Here is a 13,873-nt window from a genome sequence, read left to right as displayed (position 1 = left end):
GTCCCACTTCCAGATGCTAAACCATCACTGCAGTGCTATCTGAGGACAGCATGGTCTGAATGTGCACACATCACTTCTGTGTGATGGTAACATCACCAGTGCACACCCCAGACTTGTTAACTTCCTGCCCACTGATATGGACAGGAGGCAGGGAAATACTGGGTAGAAGGCAGCGGTCCCCAGTGAAGGCCCCACTCTCAAGCCTGGACCCACATTCCTGTTTTCCTTCTCAAATGTTGCCTTTTCCAAAACCACTCTGGTCCACACCACTCCCCATCCTGTATCCATAAAAACTGCAGGCTCCACTGGCAGTGGAGTAGCAGAGAAGGAGAAAAGAGAAGAAGCAGCCTGACGTCGTTGAGAAGCAGCTTGACTTCAGGGGGATGGCTTGATGGCAGGATCTCAGAGAAGAGTGTGGCCAGTGATGGCTGAACCCCAGGGGAAGACCACCTTCCCACTCCATCCCCTTTCTAGCTCTCCATCCTGCTGAGAGTCACTTTCAGCAGCAATAAAATCCCCTGTATTTACCATCTTCAATTTGTTCGTGTGACCTGATTCTTCCTGCATGCTGAACAAGAGCTAGGGATACAGCGGGCTATCACACCGAGGAGTTAAACACTTAGCCATCTGTGGACAGCAAAACTAAAGGAGCACTGTAACACATGCCCTCTGGGGCTCCAGGGGTTGTGGGTACTCCTCTAGAAGCTGCCTTAGGGCCGCACAGAGTTCTGCTCCTGCCGGCACCCAGAAGTACTCGTCCTGGCCCCTGCACCCACTCACCTGCGTGCTCCCTCTCCCGAGAGGGGCTGAGAGCTGCAGGCTGAGTAAACAAGCCACCCTCTTTGCAAGTCCCATGAGGGGTCAGGGAAAATTTCCTGTTTCAACATCAGTAGATCTTGTTCCACTGGAGAACAGTTCACAGCCACTAGGGAGCTAGTCTTCCCAACAGACCTGAATATCAGCAAAACAGACTAAAGTTTTTACTAGTGGAATTAGAAAGGCTGACTAGTCAGTTAGGGTGTGATGCCTCACACCTCCCGTTAATGGACTGTAAAAAAAAAAAAAAAAGGTTACAATGCAAGAATGACAATTGGTTCATTTACTATCTCGGACACAGATAACAGCTGTATATATTCTGAGTTTATTTTATATAACTGATAACTGAAAGACATTTTCCTCTGTCTCCCCAGCTGACATCTTCCTGCATGTATAGTGTCAAAGTCACAACCCAACAGAAAGTTCTCAACGGCAAATGATCTCTCTTCTCTTCCTTCTCCTAATTCCACCTCATCCAGCCTCGCCCATGCCTGCCTCCCTGTGTGCATTTTCCTAACGCTCTCTTTCTCCCGGAGCAGAGCACTCAATTCCCCGTCCCTGAAGGCCATAGGATCCAGCTTCCTTGCCAGTCACGGCTTTGAGAAGGAAACGTGTGCAGCCAGTGGTGTGGGTAAGTTTCCATGGCCTCCTTTAGGGCTGCTTTCAGCTTAAAAATATTTTCTACCTCCAGATTTTCCAAAGCAGTCAAGGTTATGGGTGAGAGAGCCTTTTTTATCTTTCTGGGCCAAAGGATTTGCCCTGGAGAACAATCTTTATTTATTCAGAAAACGTTGGAGGACAGCACAGCTGGGCTGCCCTAGACCAGGCTCCCAGGGAGGATTAATTATAATTCACAGATGCCCTCCGGCAACTTCCCCTATCGTTCAGCTCCAAGGGCTCTGGATTGGCCAGTGAGGGTGAAATCTGCAATCACAGTAACATGAGAGGTGCTAGGGAGGGGAGTTTTCAAAGGGAATTTTAAATTTCAGACTTAAGATTTCTCCTGTCATCATGTAGTCAGTGAGCCAAGTGCCCATCTCCAGGGACACCACCAAGTCGGTGGATTATGGAAATAGGCGGAAACCATTACACAGTCAAGCGTGGAATGCGCCCTGCGCAGGATGCCAGGCAGAGCAGGTGGGAATAACGGCTCTCACTTTAGGTCTAATCTGGGGCCAGTCAGGAACTGCCCATGGAAGCTGGGGCATAAAAAGCGGGCACAGGCTCCCTGGACACAGCATTTGTTGCCATGTCTCCTTCCCACCGCTGGTTCTTACTGACAGAAAAATCACGAAGCTGCTCCAAACTTAGGAATTGGCAAGGCAGCTATGGGGGGAACAACCCTGCTCCAGATGAGGGTATCAGAAAGCCCCGGTCATCCAGACTCCATAACGTGCCCTGGAGCAGGCTGGATGCAGTGGCCACAGCCCTCTGGACACACATGGGCAGCCCACTCCGAACGCAGTGGCCACAGCCCTCTGGACACACGTGGGCAGCCCACTCCGAATGGTCTCATCCCCATTTTGCTGCTTGTTATCAGTCAGCTCATGGGGGTGCTTAATGATGAACAGAGGGGCTCTTTCATGGCAATTTATACTCATCCATCAAAAGCTTCGGCCTTTGCCAAAAGAATTTAAAATGAGACTGTATTTACATATAAATCAGGAAAAATGACTTGCATCTCTGATGCGTTTTTCACGCCAGGATCTCAGAAGGCCTTGAAACCTGGAGCTTCGCACACCAAAGGTTGAGTCCTGTTAGTGGGTCACGAAATCGAATCTGTGGGGTGTGACAATAATGGCATTTTGAAGTCTCAGAATCTATCACACATGGAAAGGAGAAGTATCATTGCAAGAAAACAACATTCGAAATCTTCCACTGCAGAGGGCCATGCCACGAGTGGAAAGATCTCTGAGGAGAAGTCACCAGATGTGACCTCTCCCCCAGTTACCTAGGGACATCTATGCTGGAACATGGGTATTCCTCTAACAGACAAGGGTGGCTTTCGACAGCCTGTGTGAGGACAAGGCAGTGAGGGGAGAGTCTTAGCCCCTGACCAAGAGGCAGCAGCAGACCCAGTGATGCCACTGCACAAACTAAACACCTTTTCCTGCACTGGCTCACCTGGTGTTCACACCCTCTTTCTCCCTGCCTTCCCAGTGAAGATCTGGAAGAAAAAGTCTTCACTTCTTATACTAACTTCCTCCACTTCTACCCACCCTTCTACCCACTGCAAACTGGCCTTTGCCCCCACCATTCCACTGGCATTATTCTGGCCAACCTCACTAATGCACTTTCTCTTGGCAAGTCAAATGGCTTTCAGACATCATTCTGCATGGCTTTCCAAACCTCCTTGATAATAACTTTAGCAGTGGAAGGAGCTGTCACTGATATGAATGTTGTGTGCATTTACTGCTGAGCACTTGGTGCTGCACACTCTCCTAGGTATATGAAGTACGTGGTCTCACAACCATCTTTTAGGCCAGTGCTTTGATTTTTCTATTTGGAGTCAGGTGGACTGGAATGCAAATCTTGGCACTGCCATCTTCCAGCTGTGTGACGCTACTCAGGCCTTCTAAGCTGAGTTTCTGCCTCTTGTCCTTGGCTCTCCACCCCGGGCCTTCTGCTTCTCTAACTCATCCGCCTTGGTCCCTTCTACGCTCTCCTCCTCCTCTCCCAGCACCTGAAATGACCTCCAAATCTATCTCCTTAACTCTGGCCTCTCTCCTAAACTCCAGACGTGTGGCTGTTTACTGGCCTCTCTCACCTGCGTGCCCCACGGGTATCTAAGAATCAGGAGCGCTGAAAGTGAACTACCTTTCCCCGAAAATCTGCTTTTCCTGTCACTGTGCCTCTTCTGTGTTTGTTCTTTCGTTTATTCACTGAAATATGTATGCATGCCTACAAGGTGCCCACCACAATTCTAGGCTCTGGGAGCACCTACAACACCACAAACCAAGTCCCACCCTTATTTCAGTGGGGAAGACAGACTATAAACAAAAGTGTACATAATATCAGGTAGTGAAGTGTGCTGTGAAGTAAACAAACACGTGGCAGAGGGTTAGAGGATGACATGTGATGGGATAGGCTGGCCAGGGTGCACCTGTCTCCCTGAGGAGCAGAGGAAGGGTGGAAGGGGTAGCAGTGCTTCTGCTCCTACAGTTGTCCAAGGCAGAAATTTGTGAGCATCTTCAACTTTGCCCCACATGTCCTATTTTCCCATAACCCATGTCTCTGTTACCTGTTCTCTCCCCAGTGTTCCTACCTGGCTCAAGGACTCAATACCTCTCAAGGGGAGTGCTGCACCGGATTTTGGTCTTTTATGTTGGGCCTCATCTCACTGTCAGAATAATCTTTCTAGGACACACATCTGTGAATGTCCCTGACTTGCTGAAAACCCCTCCCTGGTGTCCATTTCCTACAGTCATTAAGTTCCTGACCCCAGCAAAGTTCAAGTACCTCGTTTTCTGGTACCTCTTCCTGTGCCCACCGTCTCTCCTGCCACGTTTCCCAGGGAACACTCCGTGTTCTTCCCCACATCCCTGCCTGAGCCCAGGCTGTTTCTTTCACTCCAAACACTTCTTGCGGCCCAGTCCCCAATTCCTAGGCATCCTTCTGGGCCAAACTGGATTAGTGGAGCCTTCCCTAACTGCCCAGTCAGGTCACTTTTCCCCATCTTCCAGTTGCTCTCTGGGGGTGCCTCTGCTGTATTTATAATACAGTGAAAGGCTGTAAGGGTCTGCATTTCACTCATTCAATACACATTGTTGAGTGGCCCCTGTGCACTGGGCTTCACTGTCAGTGCCATGGACACAGCTACAAATAAGGCCAGACCAGTTCTTGGCTCTCACAGCGGTGATGCTCTGGCGCAATGTCTCCTCCATTAGGCTGGGCCCATGCATTCAACGCAGCTAACAAATCCCCATTTTGTGTCCAGTATAAGGTATCCCCCTGGGAGATCCCAAGGAGACAGAAAAGAATGACAGAGGCCACTCGACGCCTGAGGGCACCTGTCCCACGTGCAGAATCGTATCCATGATTTTTGGATGAAGAAATCACGGGAATTATTTTTATTCCCATTTTGTGGTAAGAAAAGAAAGAAATAGAGCAATTAATTCAATTAATTCATATGTTGTAAACAACGAGCTTGACTGCCAGAATTCCAGATGAATTCAGTGGAACACAATTATCTTTGCTCTGAATCACAAGAGGCTTCTTTTCACTCCATTCGCAACACTTCCTATTTGCAAATTTAATATAAAGTATAGATAAAAGAATATGCCAGCAAATTCTGCTGTTAGGCAGCGGGGCCTCCACAGCTCAACACCTGGGACTGGCCATGGTCTGTCATCCTCATTCAAATTAGGATAGTCTAAGGACTAAGTCTGTTGTGTTCTAGGTACTCCCAGTGCCTAGAATAGTGCTTGGCATCTCATGGGCACTCATAAATATTTCAATGAATAAATGAAAGAGCAAGCAGACAGGGAAAAGCACAATGAGAAGAAGATCATCTTTTCAAGGAGAGGCAGGTAATTCACTCTTGGTCCTCTTGAGTCTTAGGTGCCCACAGGGCATGCAGACGAGGAAGGTAAATAGAGAAATGTCTAGGGGTGTCAGATGGTGGTTCCCAAAGAAACACTGAACAATTCTTTGAGGAAGTCATTTTGTTTGAATAACATTACTAGATATATGACCTTCTGTGATAAAAATTTTACATTCTGCACAAAAGACATAGCTTTTGACACTGAAGGAAAAATGTGATTTGCAGAAGAAAGAATAAAATGAAAGAGAACAAACAACACAAAATGAAACAAAAGACAAGAACCTAGAGCATCAAAAACAGAATTTTAAGCCAGGCTAAACCAGTATCACTTGGCAAAGACTGAACCAAAGATGATGAACCTGAAAGGTCAGATCTTTGGGAATGATTTTTAGACTATAATGTGGTGAACATCCGAAAATTATCTAGGATTTAGTAAGATTTTGGATGAACTATTCCATATCTCTCTTAGTTCATTTTGTGCTGCTGTGAGAATACCACCAACTGGGTAATTTATAATAGACAGAAACTTACTGGCTCACTGTTCTAGAAGCTGGGAGGTCCAAGATTAAGGGGCCAGCACCTGGTGAGGGCCATCTTGCTGTCCATAACCTGGCAGAAGGCATCACATGGGCGAGAGAGAGTGTACAACAGAGATCCAAGCTCATTCCTTTAATAAGGAATCCACTCCTGTGATAATGGCATTGGTCCATTTACGACCAGAGCCCTCATGGTCTAGCCAGCTTGTGGTATTGTGGCATATATACATTTATATGGCATATATATATTTATATGGCATATATATATTTATATGGCATATATATATATTTATATGGCATACATATGTATATATGTATTTTTTTCTTCCATGGTTCCTGGCTCATAACTCCTAATATCCTTGGGGTCTCTGAAGTCCTGTCCTTTGGGTGTCTTTGTTGGGTAGGTTCAGGGTGGGGCTGGACACCGGAAACACCAAGGTAGAATTAGATAGTTAAGACTTTCAGCCCCAACTCCCAACCTCCAGGAGGGGAGAGGGGCTGAAGGTCAAGTTGATCACTATAGCCGATGCTTTAATCGATCATCCCTAAGTAATGAGGCCTCCATAAGAACCCAAAAGGACAGGGTTTGGAGAGCTTACTGACAGCTGAACACATGGAGGCTCCTGGAGGGTGGCCCACCCAGGGAGAGCACTCAGGGAAAGGAGGCTCTGCACCCTTCCCGCATCGCTCACACGATGCATCTCTTCATCTGTATCCTTTGTAATATCCTTTATAATAAACTGCTAAACGTTGGTGTTTCTCAGAGTTCTGTGTGCCACTCGCGCAAATTAATCAAACTCAAAGAGGGAGTTGTGGGAACCCCAACTTGAAGCTGGTCAGTCAGAAGTTCTGGAGGCCCAGACTTGTGACTGATGTGTTGGGAGGGCCAGTCTTGGGGACTGAGCCCTCAACCTATGGGATCTGATGCCATCTCTAGGTAGGTAGTGTCAGAGTTGAATTGGAGGAGAACAAACCGGTGTCTGCTGCTTGGTATGTGTGGGAAAATCCCCCACACCTTTGGTCACAGAAGCCTTCTTCCCTGTTGATGATTGCTGTTGTGGTGCGAGAGCACCGGTTGAGAGAGCTGTTTTTCCCACACGCACCTCTTAAACATCCCACCTCCAACACTGCTGCAAGGGAGATCAAGTTTCCAACACATGAACTCTGGGGGACACATTCAAACAAAGCACCGTCCACACACAACCATGTATAGTCAGAGAGTGGGTTTCACACTGGCCATGTGTATTTATAGACTCCAAATGTTTATACTCTTTGATCCAGAAATACTACTTCTAAGGCTGTATCTTAACAAAATAATTCAACTATGTGCACCACAGGAGTCATGCAAATATTATGTGAGAAAGCAGAAAACTGGAAAATAACTATAAATGTTTAACATTTCGTGGAGAATCAAATAAACCAGGGTATATTCACACCATGGAATATTATGTAACCATCACCCATATGAATCTGACAATTCAATAAAAACACAGAGAAAGTCTATGAAATGATGCTAAACTTAAAAGCAGAATATACAATAATTATAGACACTCTGCACCTATGTAGAAAACATTTGAGGAGAAAAAAAACTAAAAGGAAAGGCTCCCAAGTGGTAGCAATAAGGAGACCAGATTATAAATTATTTTTCTTTCTAGAAGATTTGCTTTATTAATGATTATATAAAATAATTGCTAACACTTATGGGGAGCTTTCAATACTAAGCATTTCACATGTTCATTTCTCTTTATAACAACCCTATGAGATGGATACTATTAATATTCTTATTTTACAAGTAAGAAAATTGAGGTTTAAAGAGACTGAGTAACCAAAATCACACACAGATTAGACGGTAGATCTGCGGCTAGTTCTTGGTCTGGCTCCTATGAAAGTCCAGGCTTTTAATCACTACATTATACTTCTATTTAGCTTTTTTTTTTCAATTAAAAGATGTATTGTTTTAAAAATAAGTCCATAGTACAATCAAATGGCATTTCCTTTATGATGAAAAAAAGTACTGAGACCTTAACTGGATTGGCTCTAATGCTTTTAGAAATCAGTGTGGTGGGGAGTGGGAGACAGAGAAGGAAGCCAATGTAGGGATGACAATGACTTGGCATAGGCAGAGAGGGAGGAAAGACAGAGACCTCCAGGGCACCCACCTCTCCCGGGGCTTTGTCTCCATAATTCTTCTTGGCAGCCTCCTGGAGCTCCATGGCCTGCTGGATGTACATTTTCCCAGCTAGGATTTCACTTTCCAGCATCGACAGCTCTTTCAATGAAATGGGCCAATTCAACCGTTCTAAAGCCTGGTTTAAAACTGTTTTGTTTTCCAAATACTGTATTGGTTTGTTTGCATCTAACCTAAAAAACAAACAAACAAGCAAAAAAAGAGAGGAAGAAACAAAAAGCGAAGAAAATGACTATAATTAAAAAAATATGGTAAGATGGTTTCCTAAGAAATTGTCCCCTGAGAAACATCTGTTGAAGCTAGTGTCAGGTGTCAGATGACAGCATCATAGCCAGGCCCTCTGCTCCATCAGGACTTTGGTAGCTTGCAAAGGTTAGAAATAACCATCTCTGTGAATTATGGTAGGCACTTTTCCCTATTATCTCATTAGGTTATCTGATTTTAAAGAAGTATGATACACATAAAATTTTCAGCATTTTTTTTTTTCTCCGTATTTGGAGCCTAATATCTGGCAGAACCAAACATGGGCTTCAAAGAGATTTCACACAAGTATGCCTAGCAGTGACTCTGAAAAACAAAGCAAAGCAAAACAAACCCAAATATTTGCTTCAGTGCAGTAATTCTTATACTAGCTCATTTTAGCTATTTTTATCTCCTTTCCTCTTTGCAAGCCTAAATAAGTCTAAACTATTTGGCTTTGCTGTTTTGGTACATAAAGAACAGAAGCCAAACTTTCTATGGCTGATAAGCAGGCTGTGGGACTCTAGAGGAAGCTAGTGTGGTGTGATGGCCCAGGTCCTGGATTCTGTTTCCAGTCTGAGCTGCTTCTGAGTCAGACACTGCTGGAACGGAATGGGTAGGGAGAAAGAAAACAATTCATGATTATCACTCTTATTGCTGAAAGCATTACTTATTTCTTTAGATGTTGGATATTGGAAGAGAACAGTCTAAACTCAGCACAATCACAGGACTCCATCCACAAACAAACTCGTACCCAGAAGACAGCAAAACATGCTTATTGGAATGATGTCAGCAAGATGGTGGAATAAAAACCCAGGCCTTCATTCCCCTACAGAGACACTGACTTAACAATATATGAACCAAATTGCCTTTGCGAGAATTCCAGAAACCAATGAAGAGGTTGTGGCACCTCAGACAAGTACAAACCCAAGAACAGCTGTATGAAGGAGAGTAAGAAAGCTTGTTGCATTTTGCCTGCCCTAACCTCTCCTCCTCCCCAAAACAATGCGATGCAATTGGAAGAAAACTCCCCAATCCTGGCTCCTCCTTTGGAGAAGAGAGTGGAATGCACATTCAAAATTCTTGTGTTTTGGGGGACTTCTGAAGAAACAGGTTTCCGTCTTGCCTGATTCAGAGTGCTGATGAGAACAGTGGTATATTTTGCAGGTCAGGTTGGGACCTCTGAGAACAGAAATGAGTGTCACAGCTTGTTACAGCATTGGAGATACTGCAGTACTTCAGAGAGACACCGGGGGAGGAAGATATTACAGGCTCCTGAAAGAGACGGGCAAACCTTTTTCACTGGGAAATTACACACACAAGCCCAGAGAAGACACATCCCCAGAAAAGGTTTCAGGGATTCCCCCAAATCTCTAGCTGGGATAATTGGTGAAGCCCTTCACCCGTAAGAGGCCAGTTTGTGAAAATCGGATGAGATAGCTGTTTTTTCAAATGTCATATTATCAACTAAATATCATAAGGCATACAAAATATAGGGAAAAGCACACAAAGATATGGGGAAATGGCCCAATCAAATGAGCAAAATAAATCTTTAGAAATTGGTCCTAAAGAAATGGAGATATATTCTTGACCAGTCCTGGTCATTTGCCCCCCTCCTTGTCTGTGGACCATGATAAGCCTGAGTAGTGACTTCAGAGCTGGGTAACATAGCAATTGAAGTGAAAAGACCTTTACGTGAAGAATTTGCATGTGTAATATAGGAAGGTGTTCTTTAGTTATGTTATAGGATTACTTTAAACCATTTGACTTACACTCCAAAGTAATGTTGGTAGTATAGCAAATTATGATGAATAGCTTTAATTGTATGTTTAAAAGTCTCATATGTTCACATGCTTAAATCTGGGTATCAGAATTTAAGCAATTCTTGAAATGTATTGTCTCCTTAATATACTAATTACAGAGCAAAAAAGAAATGGAGATATATTAATTACCTGAAAAATAATTCAAAACAACAATGTTAATGATGCCCAATGAGCTAAAAGAAAACAGAGACAACAAATAGAACTCAGAAAAGTGATGCATGAACAAAATGAGAATATCAACAAAGAGACAGAAACTATAAAAAAGAACCAAATAGAAATTCTAGAGCTGAAGAATACAATAGTTGAATTGAAAAATTCACTAGAGGGGTTCAACAGCAGATGTGATTAAGCAGAAGAAAGAATCAGTGAACTTAAAGAATAGATTTTAAGTCATAAGTTGTTATATCAAATGAAGAATAGCATATAATGGTAAAAGGGCCAATCCACTAAGAAGATATAACAATCATAAATATATGTGCACCTAGCATCAGAGCTCTCAGATACATAAAACAAGCTTTGATAGAACTGAAGAAATAGACAGCAACCCAGTATTAGCAGGAGACTTCATGCTCTGCTTTCAATAATGGACAGAACAACTACACAGAATATCAATAATGAAACAGAGGACTTGAACACCACCAATCAATTGGGCCTAACCAACATGTGGAGAACACTCCACCAAACAACAGCAGAATACACATTCTTCTCAAGTACACATGGAATATTCTCCAGAATAGACTGATTGTTAGGCCACAAAACAAATTTAAAAAAAGAAAGTTGAAAGCAAAGTATTTTTTCTGAACAAAATGAAATGAACCTAGAAATAATAACAAAAGGAAAACTGGAAAATCCACAAAAATATAAAAATTAAGTCACATATTCTTAAACAACCAATGTGTCAAAGAATAAATCACAAGGGAAATTGAAAGATATCTTGAGATAAATGAAGGAAAAAAATACAACATATCAAAATGTATGAGATGCAGTGAAAGCAGTACTGAGAAGGAAGTTTATAGTGGTAAACACCTTTTAAAAGGAGGAAGGTCCCAAATTAACAATTTAACTCTACTTTTCAAGGAACTAGGAAAAGAACAAATGAAAGCCCAAGTTAGCAGAGGGAAGAAAATAATAAAGATTAGACATAGAGTATAGAAAAACAATAGAAAAAAATCAATGAAAGCAAGATTGGTTTTTTTGGAAAGACCTACAAAATTGACAAAGTCTTAGCTAGACTAACTAAGAAAAAAGAGAGAAGACTCAAATAACTAAAATCAGAAATTAAAGTGGAAACATTACAACTGATGACACAGAAATTAAAAATATTATGAGACTACTATGAACAATATTTCACCGACAAATTGCATAACCAAGAAGAAATGGATAAATTCCTAGAAACATACTGCCTACTAAGACTGAATCATGAATAAATTAAAAAACTGAATAGATCTATAACTAGTAAGGAGATCAAATCAATAATCAAAAACCTGCTAACAGATAAAAGCCCAGTACCACATGGCTTAACTGGAGAATTCTGCCAAACAATGAAATAATTAATAACAATTCTCTTCAAACCTCTTTCAAAAGATTGAAAAGGGAGAAATACTCCTAACTCATTTTATGAGACAGAAATTACGCTGATACCATAACCAGACAAAGATACTACAAAGAAAAAGAAACTACAGACCAATGTCCCTGATGAACAGTGATGCAAAAATTCTCAACAAAACAGTAGCAAACTGAATTAAACAGCACGTTAAAAAGATAATCACCATGAAAAAAAATAGGCGTCATTCCTGGAATGCAAGGATGGTTCAACATATGAAAATTAACGTAATATACCACATTAACAAAATGAAGGACAAAACCCACATGATTATCTCAAGTGATGCAGAAAAATCATTTGACAAAAGTCAACATCCTTTCATGATAAAAACACTCAGCAAACTAGCAATACAAAGAAACTATATCAACATAAGGAAGCCTACAGCTACTATTGTACTTAATAATGAAAGATTGAAAGCTTTTCCTCTAAGATCAGGAATAAGACAACAATGTCCACTCTTCTCCCTTTATTCAACATAGTACTGGAAATCTTAGAGAAATTAGGCAAGAAAAAGAAAGGAACAATATCCAAATTAGAAAAGAAGTAAAATTATCTCTGTTTGTAGAGGACATGATTTTCCATGTAGAAAACCCTAAAGATTCCACAAATACTGTTAGAACTAATAAATTCAGCAAACTTAAAGGATATAAAATCAACACACAAAATCAGTTGCATTTCTATACACTAACAATGAACAATCAGGTAAGGAATTAAGAGAATAATCCCATCTATAATAGCATCAAAAAGAATAAATTAGGAATAATTTTAAAGAAGTGAGAGACTTGTACACTGAAAACTACAAAACATTGCTGAAAGAAATTAAAGAAGACACAAGTAAATAAAAAAGACATTTTGTGTTCATGGATTGAAAGACTTAATTGTTAAAATGTCCATACTACCCAAAGTGATGTACAATTCTATGCAATCCCTATCAAAATCCCAATGGTATTTTTTGTATAAATACAAAAAAATCCTAAAATTTATATGGAATTTCAACAGATCCTGAATAGCCAAAACAATCTTGAGAAAGAAGAACAGAGTTGAAGGCCCATACTTTCAGATATCAAAACATATTACAAAGCTACAATAATCAAAACAGTGTACTGTCTGTAGTGTAATCAAAGCAGTGGTACTGGCCTAAAGACAGACATATTGAATACTGGAACAGAATAAAGAGTCCATAAATAAGCTCTCATGTGATCTTGTCAAGTGATTTTTGACAAGGGTGCCAAGACTACACAAAGGAAAAACAACAGTCTCTCCAAGAAGTGATTCTGGGGAAACTGGTTATCCATATGCAAAAGAAAGAAGTTGGACTCTTGGTTTAAAATATATATAAAAACTAACTCAAACAGATTAAATATCCAAGCCTATAAAACTCCTAGAAGAAAACAGGGATAAAGCTTCATTATACTGAATTTGGCAAGCTTTTTTGGATATGACACCAAAAGTGTAGGCAGCAAACGCAAAAATAGACAAATGGGACTATATTAAACTTAAAAACTTTTGTTCATCAAAGAAAGTAGCTGCACATCAACAGAGTGAAACAGCAACCTAAAAAATGGGAGAAAGTGTATGCAAATAATAAACCTGAGAATGGGTTAATGTCCAGAATATATAAACAACTCCTACAACTCAACAACAACAACATAACCCAATATAAAAATGGATAAAGGGCTTGACTAGACATTTCCCCAAGGAAGATATACAAATGTCCAGGAATCATGTAAAAAAATAGAGAAATACAAATCAAAACCACTATGAGATATCCTTCATATCCATTAGGATGGTCACTACAAAAACAAAACAAAATAGAAAATAAGAAGTGTTGCCAAGGATGTGGAGAAGGATTCATGAAGCTCAGAAAACTTCCAGCAGGATAAACTGAAAGAGAGTCACACCAACACACATTACAATTAAACTACTGAAGGGCACAAAGAGAATCTTAAAAGGAACAAGACAAAAGTGACTTGTCATAAATAAGGACTCTTCCATAAGATTAACAGTTGATTTCACATCATCAACTATGGAAGCCAGAAGGCAACAGGTTGATATATTTAATGTCCTGAAAAAAAATATATCAGTCAAGAATTCTCTATCTGGTAACACTATTCTTCAAAAATG

At 41.3% G+C, this 13,873-nt stretch overlaps 1 protein-coding gene across 6 annotated transcripts in view; it reads right to left on the bottom strand.

Moving 5' to 3' along the window:
• VWA3B (von Willebrand factor A domain containing 3B) overlaps positions 1-13,873 on the bottom strand; it is a 224,625-nt gene that overhangs the window by 30,918 nt on the left and 179,834 nt on the right. For all 6 annotated transcript variants that reach the window (XR_008522064.1, XR_008522066.1, XR_008522065.1 and 3 more), the window contains one exon: positions 8,055-8,256. Coding sequence is in view for 3 of the 6 variants with exons in the window: in XM_024242354.2 (XP_024098122.2) it covers positions 8,055-8,256 (202 nt within the window). In the remaining 3 variants the exon portion in view is untranslated. The remainder of the gene's footprint in view (positions 1-8,054; positions 8,257-13,873) is intronic.

The sequence above is a fragment of the Pongo abelii genome, chromosome 12 (assembly GCF_028885655.2).
Source record: "Pongo abelii isolate AG06213 chromosome 12, NHGRI_mPonAbe1-v2.0_pri, whole genome shotgun sequence".
NCBI lineage: Eukaryota > Metazoa > Chordata > Mammalia > Primates > Hominidae > Pongo > Pongo abelii.
This window is presented reverse-complemented; position numbering and strand designations above follow the sequence as displayed.